Source organism: Crinia signifera, chromosome 2, assembly GCF_055691185.1.
Source record: "Crinia signifera chromosome 2, ASM5569118v1, whole genome shotgun sequence".
Taxonomy (NCBI): Eukaryota; Metazoa; Chordata; class Amphibia; order Anura; family Myobatrachidae; genus Crinia; species Crinia signifera.
The window spans coordinates 392,337,597-392,358,501 of NC_139218.1; the positions used below are offsets into that span (position 1 = coordinate 392,337,597).

The 20,905-nt window shown below is 47.4% G+C and overlaps 1 protein-coding gene across 2 annotated transcripts in view; it reads right to left on the reverse strand.

The window, feature by feature from the left end:
• The window catches only part of LOC146058242 (uncharacterized), a 35,242-nt gene that overhangs the window by 2,095 nt on the left and 12,242 nt on the right, over positions 1-20,905 (reverse strand). For both annotated transcript variants that reach the window (XM_083170435.1, XM_083170434.1), the window contains exon 11: positions 4,710-5,307. In XM_083170435.1, coding sequence (XP_083026561.1) covers positions 4,710-5,307 — 598 coding nt within the window. The remainder of the gene's footprint in view (positions 1-4,709; positions 5,308-20,905) is intronic.

Below are 20,905 nucleotides of genomic sequence, written 5' to 3' on the forward strand. Positions count from 1 at the left end.
ATTATATGTTTTCACTGTTTCTTTGCTTTATTCTATGAGTATACAGTATAAAATAAGAAAATAGCTTTACATCTTAAAATTGTCAGGAGGAATGAGGCATGGTGTCAATGGTCTGTAAGGATGCCAACAAATGTGTCCACAACTATATATAAAGAAGAGGGAGTCAGTAGGATGAGTGACAGTCACTGAACAACACTTCTATGAAAGATTTGGTGATACAATTACAGGCCGGTATCAAACCTTCCTCTTCTAGGGAAGTCTATTGAGAATGTGGTTGCAAATGAACTGGAAACCAGTCTGACAGCCCATGAAATTTATGAACCATTCCATTCAGGATAAGACACAGTACTGAAAACAGGCCTGGTGTGGGCAAGAGACAGAGGTGACTGCTCAATCTTAATCCTTCCGGATCTCTCTGCAGCATTTCATATCGTGGACCATCCGCTTCTGATTGAGCACCTGAAACATTTTTGTGGACTGGATGCCACAGTCCTAAGCTGGTTTAAATAATTTCTCATCATCAGGTTACAGAGATTTTGGTACTTGTGTAGTTTCACGGCGCCACCGCGCGCACAGTGAAACTTTGAAACTTGGCAGTATGCCAGACTCTGTGTTTACTGTGCGCGTGCCGCTCTAGCTGTTCTCAGTGCAGTGCGTGCCTGCTTTACATATGTAATCTACGTTATCAGCGTAGCGCTGGGCAGCAGCAGCGCTCGCTGCCCAGCGCTGACAGGTCATTGTGGTACTTGTAGTTCCACAGTGAAATAGACAGTCCTGCACACCGCTGACAATGGGGGCATGTAAACTGGACACCCCGGCACACCGCTAACGTACCGGGCTTCTAAACTAGACACCCCGGCACACGCTAAAATTTAGACGCTAAAGCGTCTAAATCCAGACTCCCTGGAAACCGCTAAGAAGGGGGCATCTAAATTTAGACGCTAAAGCGTCTGAATTTAGTTGGGTCTAGGGGTGCACTGTGCAAAACACTCTTAAACCGGTTCACAATGACACTAGTCGACGTAACAGCTGTCGACCTTGTTAATTCCACTATCCACGCCACCCAGAAGCATGGCGAGCCCCGTGAGGGAACGCGGTACACGTCCGACCGACCTTTTCATACCCCCACTATCCACGTCGGCGTGGAGTTGATCTAATAAAGTGTGGCGAGCCACCGAGCCCGAAGCGTGGGGAGGGGACGCGTATACCTGTGAAGTAATCCACGTGCGCTCGCCACGCTTCGGGCTCGGTGGCTCGCCACACTGTCCAAGTTACATGCCCCCGTTGTCAGCGGTGTGCAGGACTGTCTATTTCCCTGTGGAACTACAAGTACCACAGTGACCTGTCAGCGCGCGTTGCTGCTGCCCAGCGCTACGCTGATAACGTAGATTACATATGTAAAGCAGCCACGCGCTGCGCTGAGAACAGCTAGAGCGGCACACGCACAGTTAAACACAGAGTCTGGCAAGCTGCCAAGTTTCAAACACAGACTGTGCGCGCTGTGGCGCCGTGAAACTACACAAGTACCGAGATTTTTATCTGGCGTATACTCCCCTTCTCCAGTGCCACAAGGCTCTGTACTGTCCCCATATTTTTGCAGTGTACATGATACCACTGGGTGAAATAATCAATCGGCATAGGACTACCACTGCTATCCAGATTATGCACAACTGTATCTGTCCTTAACCCCGGGTACTGAGAACCCATTAACAACCCTTAATGTCTGTCTAGCTGAGCTCCAGGAGAGGATGAGTGCCAGGTGGTTGCGACTGAATCTTGATAAAACAGAGGTCCATATGATAGGACCTCAACATCAAAGGTCAAGACTTTAAGAATAACAAAACACCGATCATGTATTCTACCGTACTCAATACAAAATTATCTAAAGGTGCGTACACACAGGGGCGATTTTGTGCAAAATCGCGGGAAATATGGTCGCTGTGCGACCATATTGCCCGCAATGGGAGTGTGCACCGGCGATATATCGCCGGGTGCGCGCTCCCGTTTTTGCCCCTGGGGTGATCGCTGGTCGCAGGAACATGCTCCTGCGACCAGCTGATTACCACTGCCGGGCTCCCCCGGCAGTTTCTTTTTCATCAGCGACCATCTCTGGTCGCTGATGTAAAGTAGAAACTGAGCAATATATCTCCCCCGTGTGTACACAGCATTACTTACACACAAAGCCATAAACCAAACTACACCAACATACATATCTTCTCTTATCTTCCAACACGACCTCTACGCTCCTCCCAAGATCTGCGTCTCTCATCCACATTCATTACTCGCTCCCATTCCCGACTGCAGGACTTTCTTCGGGCTGCACCCACTCTGTGGAATGCCCTCCCAAGCACAATAAGACTCTCCTCCAGTCTCCAAACCTATAAGTGTTCCCTAAAAACTCATCTCTTCAGGCAAGCTTATCAAATTCCAGAACCAGTCATAGAACTTTGCATTCTGGTGGAATTGATGCAATAAAGAATACAGTATCTATCCTTATGTATCAATGCCTATTTCCCTATAGATTGTAAGCTTGCGAGCAGGGCCCTCCTACCTTTTGACTGTCTGTAAATAGCCTGTTTGTTGTATCACCGTCCCCTTTGTAAAGCGCAACGGAATATGCTGCGCTATATAAGAAACTGCTAATGAATAAATAAATAAATGTGCGGAATCTTGATGCTATCTTGGATAGTGGCATCTGACACTTAAACATCAGATCTCAGCCACAATCAAATCCTTATTGTTGAATCTTAGGGACAGCCAGAATTAAGCACTTAATTCCCAAGTCATACACGCATTTTTATTTCCCTGCAAAAGAATTGCACAGGTCCAAAACGTGGCACCAACACCATTCCAACCACATAACCCCCTTTCTCCTACCTGGGCTACCAGTAAGATGGCGAATCGTCTCCAAGATTGGCTGACTGACTTTCACAGCCCCACATGACCAGTGCCCAAGGCATATGAAGCAGCTTCTGATCCCTCACTGCCCACCAATTACTGCGATCTGTAGAGGACTCTTAGCAGTACCAAGAATTGCCCGTAATTACAGTCTACTCAGCATTCTCTTCAATTTTCCTTTAGAACAGGGGTGGAGAACCTTTTTACTGGCAAGGACCATTTTTAATGTTAAAAAAATCCTTCAGGGGCCATAAATAAAAGATCCACTTACAAATTCCGTCGGGTCACCCGTCCCATGCTGCTACCGCTGAATGACTCTCTGACTGCCAGCACTGCCGTTGCCGCCGCAAATTAAGAGGGCTCTCGCTAGAGGTTGGGAGTTCTCGCGAAAGTCCTCTTCCTTGACTATCGGAGAAGCCGTCGGGCAGGCCAGTAAGTCTGGCTGCAGGGGCCGTTTATGGCCCCCGGGCCAGAGGTTCCCCACCCCTGCTTTAGAATCTCCATGCTCTCTGTATTGTAGGAAAATCTTTTTGTGCGTCATTGTTTCTGTACTGTATTATCCTCATTTTGCTAAGTGCCTAGAGTCCTACTAGAGAAAACGCTTTATATAAATAAAAGTATCATTATTTTTTCGGAGTGTGTTACTCCTAAATTATCTGTAGAAGGTGGCAAAAATATTTGGACCATTAATAGTGAGTGGGAGATATAATGGAGGTGTATAATCATTGCTGGAAACAGACCCAGTGGCGGTTATATGATTCCCTCTGTATTAGTCCTACAGATGTACATCTATCTTCTTTGCACATAACGCGTGAGCTTGGTGTGACTTGTTCGTGCCGCACGTCATTGCGTGCAAATTTTTTTTATTACAATGTGTCTTATTCCTAAAGTGGTGCAAATAGGACACACAAGCAGCTTCTGCTGATTAAAATTATATTTGGCATGCCTATATTCCATGTGACTGCCACTATATATGCGTATGTAATTCTATGTTACAGTGTTTGCCTGGAAAACAGCCACTGACACTAACCCAGCATTTTGTATGCACATACACCAGCAGCCACACACAGAATATAGGCATGCTGTATATCATTTTAATCAGCAGAAGGGGCTTGTGTGCCCTTGTTACAAATACAATGCATTCTAATGGAAAAAGTCACACACAAAGATACTCTGCACTACAGAGTCCCGCCATGGCGCACTGAGAAGGGCTGTTTAATGCGGAAGGAGAGTAGATGTACGTGGACACATCTGTTCATCACGAGGCTTGAGTGCTAACTTGACAAAGAGGTTACAAACAGTGGTTAGAGACTGAGTGTAGAAACTTTATGTATCCTCATTTGCACAAATGGGGGGGACAACAGAAATATTGTCAGGTGGTAGCAGGAAGGGGCAGAAATTAGTGTTAAATGGGTCAGCATTAAATGAATAATAGGAAAGCGGGGAGAAGGATTATTTACGTGTGGACATGAAATTTTCAACTCCTTTCACCTTCCAGTTTGTCTTTTCTAAGGGGCGATGAACCAAATAATTCATTGAATTTAAACATACTCAAGTAACAGAGACAGACCTGATGTCCCGACACAGATACCCAACATAACGCAGACCAAGAAGTAATACATGTGATGGTATCACTGTATCCACTATGCACATTATTAGATGGATCCATAACTGGGCACAGCGCCCTCTACAGGACGGAGGACCAAACACATGTAGCCCTGCTCCTTATAATGCATTGGGTGGGGAAAGATGTCCTTTTTTATGCAGGTTTAAACCAGTCCTGTTATGTATGTGTCCGGCAGTATATTCACCTAGACCTGTGTGTAACTCTCTGATGTCGACCAAGATGTGAGCTGGAAGAATACGCAAAGGGCCTCTCCCCGGTGTGAGTCCGTTGATGCCTAACAAGGTCAGATTTCTGCACAAAGCACTTTCCGCAAATCGTGCAGCAAAACGGCCGCTCCCCGGTGTGAGTGCGCCGATGCATGCCAAGGGTGCTTTTCCGGACAAAACATTTTCCACATTCTGTGCACTGAAACGGCTTCTCGCCAGAGTGAATCTGCTGGTGCTTAGTGAGGGAAGACCTCCAGGAAAAGCATTCTCCGCACTCCTGGCATGAAAATGGCCGCTCCCCGGTGTGAGTCCTCTTATGTGTCAGGAGACGGGACTTCTGATGAAAGGATTTCCCACATTCAGAACAGGGATACAGTTTGTCCTCGGTGTGACATCGCTGGTGGGCGGTAAGAGCCAGATTGGAGCTGACACATACGCCACAGACGGAGCATATATACAGATTACTGGCGCTATGCGTTTGCTGATGGGTGACAAGGGCTGAATGATTAGGGAAACATTGCTGACACTCCGAGCACTGATGCGTCATCTCAGGATAGTGTGAGGAGGCGTGCGGACCTGTTGGGGACAAAAGTACTGAGATAAACCCTCTTTACATCTGCGGATGGGTCGCGTCATAATGTGCAAGACATTCTGTGCAGTTATAAATATGTACCATGAATATGGTACTGAAAACATCCAATGATATCTGATTATCTATAATTGCTACTTATTAGTTAGTCCTTTTATTCCCACATAACACTTGAGTTTGTCTAGAACAGCGGTTCTCAAACTGTGAGTCCTGACCTTTTCAGCATGGGGTCACGACTCCATGTTGCTGACAGTCAGGGTGATGACTTTTCTAATCTCAGTAAGTGATTCAAGTCAGAAAAATCTGTTGAATTAGACTCACATTATTTTGTGCCTCCACAATGATGCCATGTATGTGCTGTCTGCTGACTACACTTGTGATGTGATGGGTTATGGTATATTAGACTCCTCCCATTACTCTGTGTCTCCACAATGCTGCCATGTATGTGCTGTCTGCTGACTACACATGTGATGTGATGGATTATAGTATATTAGACTCCTCCCATCACTCTGTGTCTCCACAATGCTGCCATGTATGTGCTGTCTGCTGACTAGTGGAGGGGGTGCTGTTCCTAGCAGTCAGGTATACAATGGTTTTTAGGACAAAAGAGAAAAAAGGGACTGCTGTATGAGGAACGCACTAAAGAAACAAGAGAAAAAAAATATTTTTTTTTCTTTCATAAAATATAACTTTTATTTCTTAATCATTAATATTCCCGTAATTTATTATGTGGGAAATGGGGTTTACAGCGAAAAATAGAGGTTAAAAAAAACTTTGGACATACAGAACATATATTGTGTTCAAAGAAAGAAATAGTGTTTTAAAATCACGTTTGAGTCAAAGTCGAAAGATGTTAGTTTAATTTCTGTCAGTGATGTTGTGCAACATATAATTCTCTCCCTTTGTGTGTAACTGTTTATAATGGTATGGGCTGCTTCTGTTTGTCTGTTGTGTCTGTAACACTTTGTAGGATTTATATATATATCCAATAAAGATCTCAAGCAATATTTGCAAAATTTGGTATTCTGAATGCAATATATCTAGCAGATCCACCATTGGTTGCCATCTATAGGTGGCTAGAAATTGCACTGACTTAATAAAATAATTCTTGTTGGAGATATCTTTATTAGATTGGTACCATTATTGGTGCCATCTACTGGTATTTTATGGTAGTGCACTGGTTTTCAGTGTAGTGTACACAGTGAGGATTGTTTATGACACATACAGAATTTAGCAGAAGGAGGAGAAAATAATTCCCAGATGTTTATGAGAAGCAGGGTAATCAGTTACACATAGGGTCAGGGATATCTCGTCTGAATGAATCAGTACACTTGCAAGAGATTACTGTTCAGGTGCACTGGTGCGCTCAGGTGGACCTATCTTGTATATTGTATAACAGGCTTTGGGTAATTCCCTGGTTGCCCTTAAGTATACAGATATGAGGCTGGTTGGAAGCCCAACAAGGGTCACTACCTGTCTAACCCCAGGTGTGAGGGTTAGCACCTGGGAGATCTAAATAGCGCACAGTTACACTAACAAACACATTATTTCTAATACAAGTTAATTTACAAACATAACATTTCTCTTGGAAACCGACACATGCGTTTCGCTGAATAGAATCAGCTTTGTCAAGGCCTTGACAAAGCTGATTCTATTCAGCGAAACGCATGCGTCGGTTTCCAAGAGAAATGTTATGTTTGTAAATTAACTTGTATTAGAAATAATGTGTTTGTTAGTGTAACTGTGCGCTATTTAGATCTCCCTCACACCTGGGGTGAGACAGGTAGTGACCAGTGGCGTAACTAACGCTCAGCAGCCCCCGCCATGGCGGGGGGGCGCAGACGCCAAGGGGGCGCGGGGTCACGGGTGACGCCGGAGACAAGATTCCTGAGTGAGGTGCAGCAGCCTTCTCTCCGCCTCTGGCTGTCTGCGTGAGGACGCAATGACAGGGTTAATTGAGCGTCCTCACACAGACAGCCACAGAGCTCCCCCTTCCACCTTGCACGCTCCGTTATCTCTTCTGGGCTCCCTGTAGCCAGCAGCGCTGGGGCTTTAGAGGCTGTGTGAGTGCTGACAGGCAGTGCTCGAAGTTTAAGTGACCTCACACACTTTCACCTTTCCCGGCTATGAACGGGAAGTGAACTGCAGGACGGCTTATGTGTGGCTATGTGTGCTCAGAGCATGACAGCTGAGCACACAGCCTGCACAACAAGCCAAGCTCGATTGCATGTGTTGCACTTGCCCTGTATATTTAATGACATGGCCACCAGGGTAGGAGGGGGATGCGCTCTGGTGCACTTAGGAAGAGCAAGATGCAGACACCTTCTTCCAGGCACCAGAAAAAGATCTCTGCTGTGACCCGGATCATCTCTGCACTATTGCCTGATCGCAAGCACCTTCACAAATCTGCTTCGATGTGCAGCAGCACTAAGATGTAAGTCCCAGTGTGTTTTAATTTTTCTTAACTATAATTAAATTATAATTTTATTTACTATTTATTTTTTACCATAACCCACCCTCTTGACTCCTGCACCCACACTAATTAAGTGTTCAAAATTGTGCTATGGGGCCCATACAGTTTATAGTAATGCCTCTGGTGACACAGCCACACAGCTGCTAAGGGTCGTTTCATATAGGACTGGTCCCTCACAGATTTTGTGTTGTGCCCCCTTTGCCCATTAATTTTAAAAGTGGTTGTATAAATGGGTGCCTCACCCTTAATAGAAGGCTCTCATAATAATTTATTTTTAAATAATTAAGTGGCACTCCAACTGTAATGCTCTGCCACAGTCCTCTGTGAAGGAGCAGAACCTTTGTTCTGTCCACATCTGCGTAAGAGTATTAGAGGGAAGGAGAGGTGCAGGGTTAATAGAGGGAAGGGGTGTATTAGAGGTACAAGGGTGATAGAGGGAAGGAGGTATGGAGAGGTGCCCGATTAATACAATTTTTTTTTTGGGGGGGGGGGGGGGGCGCCAGAATTATTTTTGGCAGGGGGGAGCAAAATTTCTAGTTACGCCACTGGTAGTGACCCTTGTTGGGCTTCCAACCAGCCTCATATCTGTATACTTAAGGGCAACCAGGGAATTACCCAAAGCCTGTTATACAAGATAGGTCCACCTGAGCGCACCAGTGCACCTGAACAGTAATCTCTTGCAAGTGTACTGATTCATTCAGACGAGATATCCCTGACCCTATGTGTAACTGATTACCCTGCTTCTCAAACATCTGGGAATTATTTTCTCCTCCTTCTGATAAATTCTCTATGTGTCATAAACAAGCCTCACTGTGTACACTACACTGAAAACCAGTGCACTACCATAAAACCAAAGGACCATTCATAAATAAATGGTAGCAATCAAATAAAGATATCTCGGTACTTGTTTCCTAGCACGGCCACAACGATCATAATCGGGGGTAAAATCGGGGCCATCGCAGGCATTGCAGGCACTAAAAAATCGGGTGCGATGGGCCAGACGCGATGCCCGCAATTTCCCCATAGAGAACAATGTTAAATGCCTCAATTTACCCGCGATGACCACGATTTCCCATAGGAAACAATGTGAAATGGATCAATTTACCCAAATTATCATAGGGAACAATGGTAAATGGCCCAAAAACACCCCTGAACATTAAAATGTCCCCCCAAAAGTACTATACGCCACCCCGCGATCAACGTGAACCCGAAGCGTGGCGAGCGCAGCGAGCCCGCGGTACGCGTCCTCCGACCTTTTCATACCCCCACTATCCACGTCGGCGTGGAGTTGAGAATAGAATAGTGTGGCGAGCGCAGCGAGCCCCATGGCGACGCGGACACCTGTGAAGCCCGCGAAGGGACGCTTTTACCTGTGAAGGTATCCGCGTCCCCTCGCCACGCTTCGGGCTCGGTGGCTCGCTGCGCTCGCCACACTATTCTATTCTCAACTCCACGCCGACGTGGATAGTGGGGGTATGAAAAGGTCGGAGGACGCGTACCGCTGCGCTCGCCATGCTTCGGGTTCACGTTGATCGCGGGGTGGCGTAAACTACTTTTGGGGGGACATTTCACTGGTCGGGGTTTTTTTGGGGTTTCTGGCCCATTTACCATTCTTCCCTATGATGATTTGGGTAAATTGACCCATTTAACATTGTTTCCTATGGGAAATCGCGGTCATCGCGGGTAAATTGAGGCATTTAACATTGTTCCCTATGGGGAAATCGCGGGTGGACCATTTAAGCATTTTTGGCCGCATACGACCCGACCGACGCGATTTTCACTGTTTTCAATGCATTTCAATGGAAAAATCGGGGGCATCGCGTCGGTCGCGTCGCAGGCCACTAAAAATTACCCCCGATGGCCGCGATTGTGGCCGTGCTAGGAAACAAGTACCGATATCTCCAACAAGAATTATTTTATAAAGTCAGTGCAATTTCTAGCCACCTATAGATGGCAACCAATGGTGGATCTGCTAGATATATTGCATTCAGAATACCAAATATTGCTTGAGATCTTTATTGGATATATATATAAATCCTACAAAGTGTTACAGACACAACAGACAAACAGAAGCAGCCCATACCATTATAAACAGTTACACACAAAGGGAGAGAATTATATGTTGCACAACATCACTGACAGAAATTAAACTAACATCTTTCGACTTGGACTCAAACGTGATTTTAAAACACTATTTCTTTCTTTGAACACAATATATGTTCTGTATGTCCAAAGTTTTTTTTAACCTCTATTTTTCGCTGTAAACCCCATTTCCCACATAATAAATTACGGGAATATTAATGATTAAGAAATAAAAGTTATATTTTATGAAAGAAAAAAAATATATATTTTTTTATCTTGTTTCTTTAGTGCGTTCCTAATACAGCAGTCCCTTTTTTCTCTTTTGTCCTAAAAACCAAGGGGTCCCAGAGTAAAAAAGTTTGAGGACCCCTGATCTAAAACGTTGATGAATCTGTCTCTTTCCTCATTAGCAATAAGGGGAAAACGCCAAGCAGCGTATGATGGGCCAGAGATCACAAAGTATAGAATAATTCTTGGACCAAACAGATGTTAGATGGATGTCAAGATTTGTTTGTCTTTTTATATGGCACCCCAACCTGTCAAGGGAATATTTATGGAAGTATCCCCAGCTCTCCCTGTAACTAGTGGCCAACTGGGGTCAGATCATCCTGCCCCACCTAACGGACCAGCAGTCCTGGCACTGGCAGATATAACAGCGGGTGGGCTGGTAATCATCGGCCACCCTCCTCAATCTGACATTGACACGTCTGCATTCACAGGGGTATGCCCAGCATTTCTATGGACACGCTCATTGTTTTTTTGGGGGGCACGGCCATGAAATGCTGGGTGGTCCCCCTGCCTCCCCTCATGGATCAAACCCCAAATATTGGATGGGGGAGCGAATTCACCCCGCAGCGAGTGTGTCTGAATCACCCCCAAGGGCCATTGTTTGAGACCGAGACAAGTGTTTTGCATTGGACATATGTCTACATTAGAATCCTTGCTTCTTAATCCTGGGACAATATTATTCACCTTGTGTCTTAAATCTATCATCTATGTTATACATTGTATTTATATGTTTTTTTCAACACTCAAAATAGTTTTTAATTACCACAACATGAACTTTAGAACTATGGGTAAATGTTGCGACTAAAGATTAATGCAAGATTGATGGGTTTTACATGAATTTCAGACCCAATAGAAATTATAGTGTTAAATGTAATGAAATATGACTTACTGAGGAGAGATTTAGGAGTCACTATCATTGGGACATAGGCTAGCAGAAATGTAGTCATACAATGGGGAAGGAAGCTGGATGCTGGGGTGCACAGAAAGAGGAATAAGTAGCAGAAAGTCAGACGCCAATACCTCTCTATAGGTCACTGGTGAGTACTGTACAGGTCTGGGAGCAATATCACTAAAGGGGCATAGATAGAAGCAGAGGCAGATTTGCCGCTAGGCAGACAACTAGAGCCTGGCGTGTTCCAGGGGCCCTCTCCTCTCTTGTACTATGTGCAGATGACACACAGTGAGGAGACAGCGATATGCGCCATGTAGAATATGTGAATATGGGGCGGGGGATGCAGGAGCCCGATGAACTGATCATTGGAGGCGTTGAGGGAGCTACCCTGATCGCAGGTGAGATGGAGCGGGAGCCAGCTTAACCCAGCCGGGGAAGGGGTTTTAGCGGAAGCTCACCTAACCGGATTGTGGGGGGTGGTGGTGTGTGTGTGTGGGGGGGGGGGGGCGCTACCTGCCATAATGTAATCCCTGTGGGCAATAAAACATGCATGCAATCTCCACAGCAGCGAGCATGTAATCGCCCATCCTGGGCAATGAGTATGTAATCCCCCCCGGGCAATGAGCATGTAACTAGCCGTGGGAAATGAGGATGTAATCCCCCCTGGGAAACAAGCATGTAATCCCCCCCCCCCCCCCCGGGTAAAAAGCATGTCATCCCACCCCTGGGCAACAGCATGTAGTCCCCCCTCCTGGGCAACAAGCATGTACTCTCCCACCCTGGGCAATGAGCATGTACTCTCCCACCCTGGGTAACGAGCATGTAATCCGACCCTGGGCAACGAGCATGTAATCCCACCCTGGGCAACGAGCATGTAATCCCACCCTGGGCAACAAGCATGTAATCCCACCCTGGGCAACAAGCATGTAATCCCACCCTGGGCAACAAGCATGTAATCCCACCCTGGGCAACAAGCATGTAATCCCACCCTGGGCAACAAGCATGTAATCCCACCCTGGGCAACAAGCATGTAACCCCCATGGCAAGGAGCATGAAAACCCTGGCAATAAGCATGTAGGTAAGCAGCAGGAAGGGGGAGGGTCCTGATCCCAGACTCACTTATCGCCCCCCCCCCTGTAAGTGCCCTCGACCATGGTCCCGCCGATCAGCTACCGCTGTCTAACTAGTGTAACTCTAGCGGCCACCGGCTATCTCTACGCATCTAACTAAGCCGGGCCGAATAAGGGTGGTCGACTATTCCATGATCAATCCAAACCCTGTTGACACGCTATACCACAACCGTCCTGACCACAGGGCGATAGGAGGGGGGTGCTTGTGAGTCTGTTAAAATCCTCACTGTGGGGGGGGGGGGGGGAGGGGTGTGGAATGGTGAGCCCTTTAATCTTAATACTGATGTCTGCAGTTTATTAACAGGCACCAGCTCATTTTCCGAGAAAATACAGTGTTATGGATTGTTTGAGGAAGGAGGCCCCACGCTGGTGTCTTGCTTAGGGCCCCATGAGGTCTGAATCCGCCTCTGGGCAGAAAGGAGTGGGAGTATGGGCAAAGCTCTCACACAGATCACCAGGTTGGGGAAGCATCCTTCAACATGGCTGGGGGGGCAGCGGGTGCAAAGGCATTTACTAATGCCCTTACCTTCCCTTCTCTGTGTGTGACCACCCCGCTCCTGGGCATATACAGTATAGTGCGCCCTGCATTTAGAATGGGCATCTCATGTGATGGGCAGACAGCTACCAGCAGAAGCTCGCAGTCAGTCAGTACTGCCGTCATGAACCAGTCTTTAGTCGTAGAAGATCGTGGACTCTCCAGTGGCCTCTGTTGAGCTTTATAATGAGTCTGTGAGGGAAGTGACAATAGGGACGTCTTCGGCATGCGGTGTTGCTTGTATACAGATATGCGGTGCTGCTTGTACACAGGTATGTGCCCTGACATCTCACAAGTACTTTAGTCAGAGATTATGACCTTGTGCTTGGCCCAGAGCTGCCCAACACGGCTCAATTACTTCTCCTGCTCAGCTCACAGATGAACTGCAGAGATCGGGACCAAACTCCCTTCCAACCAATCATCTTCTTCCTAATGGTGTAACCTCACGTTCCTGGTTCCCCCGGTGACATCCGTCCTGTTGTATGACTGGTACATACATGTCTCCTGTAGCCCCTGACGTGCTTCAGTCCTTTCCAGATGGGCAGAAGTGATCTGTAATCTGATGAGGACTTCCGATTTGCAGAATGTTGCCCCTGGACTTCCCGACATTTATCACCCATCTCACAGATGACAGTTACAGTTTCTCTGTATTCTGAGTTAGAAAAAGACACCAGTCTCTGCAAAGATGGCTGCAGCCAACAATTCTCAAAGATAGGGCACAGACAGAATGTCCCTGAAATATGAATAGATAGAAGGGTTCCAAAAATTTGTGCACACACAAAGCTGCTGGAATAGTGAAATGCAAAAAGAACATCCCTGGAACCCTGAAGATGAAATAAGCACAATATGAATCCTCCCAAACGCTCTTCCCTCCTCATCTCCTGTCACTGGTGGGAAATGTTACTTCTGGCATCACTGGGAGATGGAGTCATACATCTCACCTCTACCTCCACTGGATGGAACAATATTGTCTCTTCTCTCTCGGTTTAAATTTATTAGTTCTAAAATATGTTTTCTTAGGTTTCCTTTAGAATTCTGTCCAGTTTTGCATCAAAATCAGAAACGATCTTTGGAATGTGATGCAGACGTCTGGATGTAACGATGTATTCCCAGGCCTGGGTCCATTGGGAGAGGGTGGCTTTTCCTGAGACCTCAATGACAGAATCTTCTGAGGAGCCAGTGGTGGAGACCACCGCCTTAATACCACAAGGCTAGGAGGTCTCCGCTGGGAATTATAGTCACTCAACGTAATAACTGGGTGGCTTAGGCAGAGACATAACAACCTGGCTCCACAAATAGAGGCGATATACTGTATGAAGAGTACAGATGCAGTACTCTACTTACATATCCAGGGGCAGGAATATATTGATGACCAACCAATAATGAGATTTTTTTTCTACCTGTTAAATCTTTTTCTTTGTGATCCATAGGAGACACTGGGCTGATGCTGGGGTGTATTGTTGGACTAGTAGCCTAGCACCACACGGGTTAAACCTTTGGCCTCCAGCAGACTCCTCCTCCCCATATGCCTTGCCTCCACCCTAGGCAGCCAGTTGTTTTTAGCAAGCCCAAGGCAGAAGCAAGGAAGGAAGAGCAAACACACAGCAGGCTCTGGCACACCAGTGACCCACACATACTTGTCCACACAACAGATGGACAACATAACAGAGAAACAGTAAACAGGTAAGTGAATCCGGCGCGGCAGGGAGGGTTTCTTGTGTCTCCTATGGATCTTGAAGGAAAGAGATTTAACATGTAAGACAAATCTCATTTTATTTTTCGCTCCATAAGAGACACAGGGCTGATAATGGGATGTCTTAAAGCAACACCCTAAGGGTGGGGACACTCCTGAGCCGCATTGAGAACACTCTGCCCAAAGGCTGAGTATGGGGAAGCAAAAGGTATCAAACGCATAGAAGTGCAAAAAGGTATTAGTGGACGACCACATCACAACCTTGCAAATATTTTCTGCTGTAGCACCACCCCTAACAGCCCATGAGTCCCGGTATGACTGACTGATGACAGAGCGAAGCCATTGAGCAATGGTCTGCTTAGTTGCAGGCCAAACTTGCATGTTAAATTATACAGGACACAGAGAATCAGACTTTCTAAAATCCTTTGTACGTCTCACGCAGATCCAAAGAGTCCTAACCACATCCAGGGAGGACTGTGTAACAGAAGCCCCTGATCAACAAAAAGCCAGGACAACAATCTCTTGGTTCATGTGGAAACTAGACACCACCTTAGGAAGGTGACCCGGTCTGGGCCCGAGAACAGCCTTATCCGGGTGAAAGATCAAAAGAGGGGAGCGGCATAAGAGGGTATATAAATCAGAGACCCTCCTAGCCGAAGCCATGGCCAACAGAAAGTTCATTTTCCATGTAAGCCATGGTAAGTCCACAGAACGCAAATGCTCAAAAGGAGTAGCCTGAAGAGCCTTGACGACCAAGGAAAGGTCCCACAGAGCCACCGGTGGCACAAATAGAGGTTGAAAGTGAAGGACTCTCTGAATAAATGTGCGAACATCGGGCAATAATGCCAGGCATTTGTGAAAGAGGACCGTCAAGGCAGATTTTTGGACTTTTAAAGAGGAAAGTCGTTTGTCCTTTTTGCAAAAGGGGTTAGATGTGGGTAAACAGAAAGTCCATGGATTAAGGCTCCTGGTGGAACACCATGAAAAAGTAAGTCCTCCAAATTCTGTGATACTCTCTGGCAGAAGATGGTTTATGGGCCTGGAGCATGGTATGCATGACTCTCGAGGAGAACCTCCAGGCTATCAAAAGCCACCCCATCAAAGTCAGATGTGGAAGGTCCAGATGTAGTCACGGGCCCTGGCTGAGAAGGTCTGTGCACAGAGGTAGACGATTTGGAGGCCCTACAGAGATAGACAAGAGGTCTGAGTACCAGACTCTTCACGGCCAATCCGGGGACACTAGAATGACAGTTCCCCCCTCCACCTTAAGTTTACAGATTACCTGCAGATGCAACTAAATTGGAGGGAAGACGTACATCTGGGAAAATGGATATGGGACCGGCAAGGCATCCACCACGCCTGCTCCCGGATCCCGAGATCCGTACAGCGGAACCTTGCAGCTTGCGTCTCCTATGTGTTTCTTGTGTCTCCTATGGATCTCAAAGGAAAGAGATTTAACATGTAAGACATAAATCTCATTAAATTTTTCGCTCCATAAGAGACACAGGGCTGATAATGGGATGTCTTAAAGCAGCACCCTAAGGGTGGGGACACTCCTGAGCCGCATTGAGAACACTCTGCCCAAAGGCTGAGTATGGGGAAGCAAAAGGTATCAAACGCATAGAAGTGCAAAAAGGTATTAGTGGACGACCACGTCACAACCTTGCAAATATTTTCTGCTGTAGCACCACCCCTAACAGCCCATGAGTCCCGGTATGACTGACTGATGACAGAGCGAAGCCATTGAGCAATGGTCTGCTTAGTTGCAGGCCAAACTTGCATGTTAAATTATACAGGACACAGAGAATCAGACTTTCTAAAATCCTTTGTACGTCTCATGCAGATCCAAAGAGTCCTAACCACATCCAGGGAGGACTGTGTAACAGAAGCCCCCGATCAACAAAAAGCCAGGACAACAATCTCTTGGTTCATGTGGAAACTAGACACCACCTTAGGAAGGTGACCCGGTCTGGTCCCGAGAACAGCCTTTTCCGGGTGAAAGATCAAAAGAGGGGAGCGGCATGAGAGGGTAGATAAATCAGAGACCCTCCTAGCCGAAGCCATGGTCAACAGAAAGTTCATTTACCATGTAAGCCATGGTAAGTCCACAGAACGCAAATGCTCAAAAGGAGTAGCCTGAAGAGCCTTGACGACCAAGGAAAGGTCCCACAGAGCCACTGGTGGCACAAATAGAGGTTGAAAGTGAAGGACTCTCTGAATAAATGTGCGAACATCGGGCAATAATGCCAGGCATTTGTGAAAGAGGACCGTCAAGGCAGATTTTTGGACTTTTAAAGAGGAAAGTCGTTTACCCACATCTAACCACTTTTGCAAAAAGGACAAACAGAAAGTCCATGGATTAAGGCTCCTGGTGGAACACCAGGAAAGAGTAAGTCCTCCAAATTCTGTGATACTCTCTGGCAGAAGATGGTTTATGGGCCTGGAGCATGGTATGCATGACTCTCGAGGAGAACCTCCAGGCTATCAACAGCCACCCCATCAAAGTCAGATGTGGAAGGTCCAGATGTAGTCACGGGCCCTGGCTGAGAAGGTCTGTGAGGTAGATGGTTTGGAGGCCCTACAGAGATAGACAAGAGGTCTGAGTATTAGACTCTTCACGGCCAATCCGGGGACACTAGAATGACAGTCCCCCCTCCACCTTCAGTTTGCAGATGCAACTAAATTGGAGGGAAGACATACATCAGGGCAAATGGATATGGGACCGGCAAGGCATCCACCACGCCTGCTCCCGGATCCCGAGATCCGTACAGCGGAACCTTGCAGCTGTGGTGAGATGCCATCAGGTGCACTTTTGGCCTGCCCAACACATGCGGATGGAGAGTCAATTTGCCAGCGTGAAATGTCTGGCGGCTTAAGAAGTCCACCACCCAATTCAGTACACCTGGAATGAAGATCAAGGATAAGGCAGGAATCCTCCTCTCCATCCAACAAAAGATGCGGCCCATCTCCAACTGACTGCCAATGCCACCCTGATGGTCGATTTAGGTGACTATTCTCGCATAGTCAGACTGCACTTGCACCGGGGGGGCCATGAAGTAAGTGTTCCGCTAGGCACAGAGACCTGAACACCACCCTCAATTCTAGCACGTTGATGTACAATTGACTTTCCTGTTGGGTCCAAAGACCCTGAAAAATCTGGCTGCAATTGACCGCTTCCCACCCTCGAAGGCTGGCATCCGTGGTGAGGAGAACCCACTCCAAAAATCCAAAAAGGCCTCCCTGTCTTGAGGGTTTGATAGAGAAGCCACCAAGAAAGGCAACGACGAACATCTAGGGCCACAAGAATCATCTGGTACCGCATACGGGCATGAGATCCAGGATCTCCCTCTGCAATGGGCGTGAGTGAAACTTAGCATATTCTGCCAAGTCGAAGGCCGGTGCCATCGCTCTAAGACTCTCATGCATGCATGCACAGACACCCACCTGGGAGAAGCTCCTGGATGCAGGATTGCAAGGTCCTGCACCTGTCGTTCGGCAGGTAGATCCTCTGTCTGACAGACTCCAGCATAGCCCCTAGATAAAGCATGAACTGAGTGGGGACCAGTGAAGATTTTTGGCAATTGATGATCCAGCGGTGGGCCTGCAACAATTGCACCACCGTGGACAAATGATCCTTGAGAACCTCCGCTGACCGTGCCAGCAAGTGATCCACATATGGAAGCATCTGGATGCCCTGTCTCCGAAGTCTGCTCCCCCGACGATAGAGCATGAAATTGAAAAGGAGCATGGGATGGTAAGTTCTCCATCTTGATGTTGGCAGAGTCCTTGAGGGACACCAAATTAGGGATAGGAAGAGTGGATGACCTGACAAGCCTAACAACATGTGCATACACAGGAGGCGCTGCCTACCTATCGTCCAGTGGGAGCGGGTAAAGAAAGGGGAGTTTTCCAGGCCTCTATCAACATCTCCTTCAGTTGATCAGACCAAGGGAAAAGGGTAAGGGCCCTTTTCTTATGCTTGAAATTTGGGCCCTTTAACTTGGGAGGTGTTCAGGATCCTCCATAGTCAAAACTTCTCTAACTGCCCTGACGAGAAACTCCACATCAATACGGGATGGAGAGTCCCTAGGGGTAGAGGAAACTGAGCCAGTCTCCTCTAAATCAGACCCAGAATCTGAGTTTTATACGTGTAACATGTGCAGCCACTGGAGGATGATTCCCATAATTCACACTGATCAGAGGGAATAGGGGAGCATACAACAGCTTGTTGGACACTGCCAAATAAAAATCCTCTCTCACATCCATGTGTTTAGAAAAGGGGAACTCTGCCCTGACCGCTGCTTTGTTACAGATGAGGGGGGCGAACAGGGGTGATCAGGCAGTCTGCAGCACATAAGCCCTCCAGGAAACATGTCCTGACATTTCCCTGCTATTGCACTTTTAGATATTTCTAATATTACAGGGTGTGTGGATCCCCCTCTGTAAACACTCCCCCCCCCCTGCTTAACAGTTTCACCCTGTAAAGTGGGCTGTAAGCTCTGAACAGAGGCAGACAAAGAACTCACCCATGGTGGTTACAGCAAGGGGGAGCCAAACCCATCTGGCTCGCAGACGGTACCCACAGACTGCTGGGGTGGTGCAGAGGACAGTTAATCAAATAGCTGCACCGTCATCTGTATCAGAGACACTGCCCAAGCTGGCTCCTGTGAGGGCTGTTTCTGCACCTTGTAGCTACTGACCCAGGGGAGGGGCTAAAGGGGAGAGCCCACCTCTTCCTGCTGACAGAGGCCCAGGGAAAATAGCCTCTGCACAGCACCAGTACAGTGGTGGAGATTCGGCTATGCTACCGGGCTGCCTTGCTGCTGTAGCTGTGGGCCCACAGCCTGTTTCCCTGGTGGTCCAGTGGGGGAATTGACTGGCTGGACGCCCACTTGCCACCTCAGCCTGGCGGCCCCTTGCGTCAGAGCTGCAGAGTCGCTGGTGTATCCACACACACACAGAGAGATCCTGGCGGCTCCCTGAGTGTGATGCATAGTGTAAAAAGAAAGAAAATAAAAGCATAAAATAAAATAATGCTGCTTAATACAAAAGGTTTAATCCGTTTGGTCCTAGGCTACTGCTCCAGCCCTACACCCCAGCATCAGCCCTGTGTCTCCTATTGAGCGATGAATGCAGTTTGTGTAGCATATGCTGTATGACCTCGCACTATGCATGCTGACAATGGGATGAGCGTAAATCTCCTGCACAGGATATGCTGCCTCTATCATCCCTTATGGCCAGAGAGGTGGAAGGTGGACGAGAAGGTCCATTCTCTGATGAGAACATATCAGCACACACGCTGCCCATGCAGACAAGCCAGTACGTGTGTGTATATAAATTCTGAGGATGGGAACCTCTACTTATTACACAGCACAGCCAGGTAGGAGGGAGAATAGGGACACCAAGCAACCCTCATGTACACTTTGTTGCCATAGGAAAGTCCCGCCCCTTCCTCTCATTACACTCGCCCATGCTCTTGATGCTAGTTACCGGTACTTCCCTGGAAGGACACTTATAGATCCACACTATGACAGTGAGAGCCCAGAGCCATCTAACACCACTGCGGTCACATACAGTACCGTAGACTATACTGGCACCCATATCCGCACTATGACAGTGAGAGCCCAGAGCCATGTAACACCACTGCGGTCACATACAGTACCGTATACTATACTGGCACCCATATCCGCACTATGACAGTGAGAGCCCAGGGCCATGTAACACCACTGCGGTCACATACAGTACCGTATACTATACTGGCACCCATATCCGCACTATGACAGTGAGAGCCCAGGGCCATGTAACACCACTGCGGTCACATACAGTACCGTATACTATACTGGCACACATATCCGCTATATCACATTGAGAGACCAGGGCCATGTATCACCACTGCGGTCACATACAGTACCGTATATTATACTGGCACCCATATCCGCACTATGACAGTGAGAGCCCAGGGCCATGTAACACCACTGCTGTCACATACAGTACCGTATACTATACTGCACCCATATCCGCACAATGACAGTGAGAGCCCAGGGCCATGTAACGCCACTGCGGTCACATACAGTACTGTATACTATACTGGCACCCATATCCGCTATATCACAGAGAGAGCCGAGAGCCATGTAACACCACTGCGGTCACATACAGTACCGTATACTATACTGGCACCCATATCTGCTATATCACAGTGAGAGCCGAGAGCCATGTATCACCACTGCAGTCACATACAGTACTGTATACTATACTGGCACCCATATCTGCTATTTCAAAGTGAGAGCCCCGGGCCATGTAACACCACTGCAGTCACATACAGTACCGTATACTATACTAGCACCCATATCCGCACTATGACAGTGAGAGCCCAGGGCCATGTAACACCACTGCAGTCACATACAGTACCGTATACTATACTAGCACCCATATCCGCACTATGACAGTGAGAGCCCAGGGCCATGTAACACCACTGCTGTCACATACAGTACC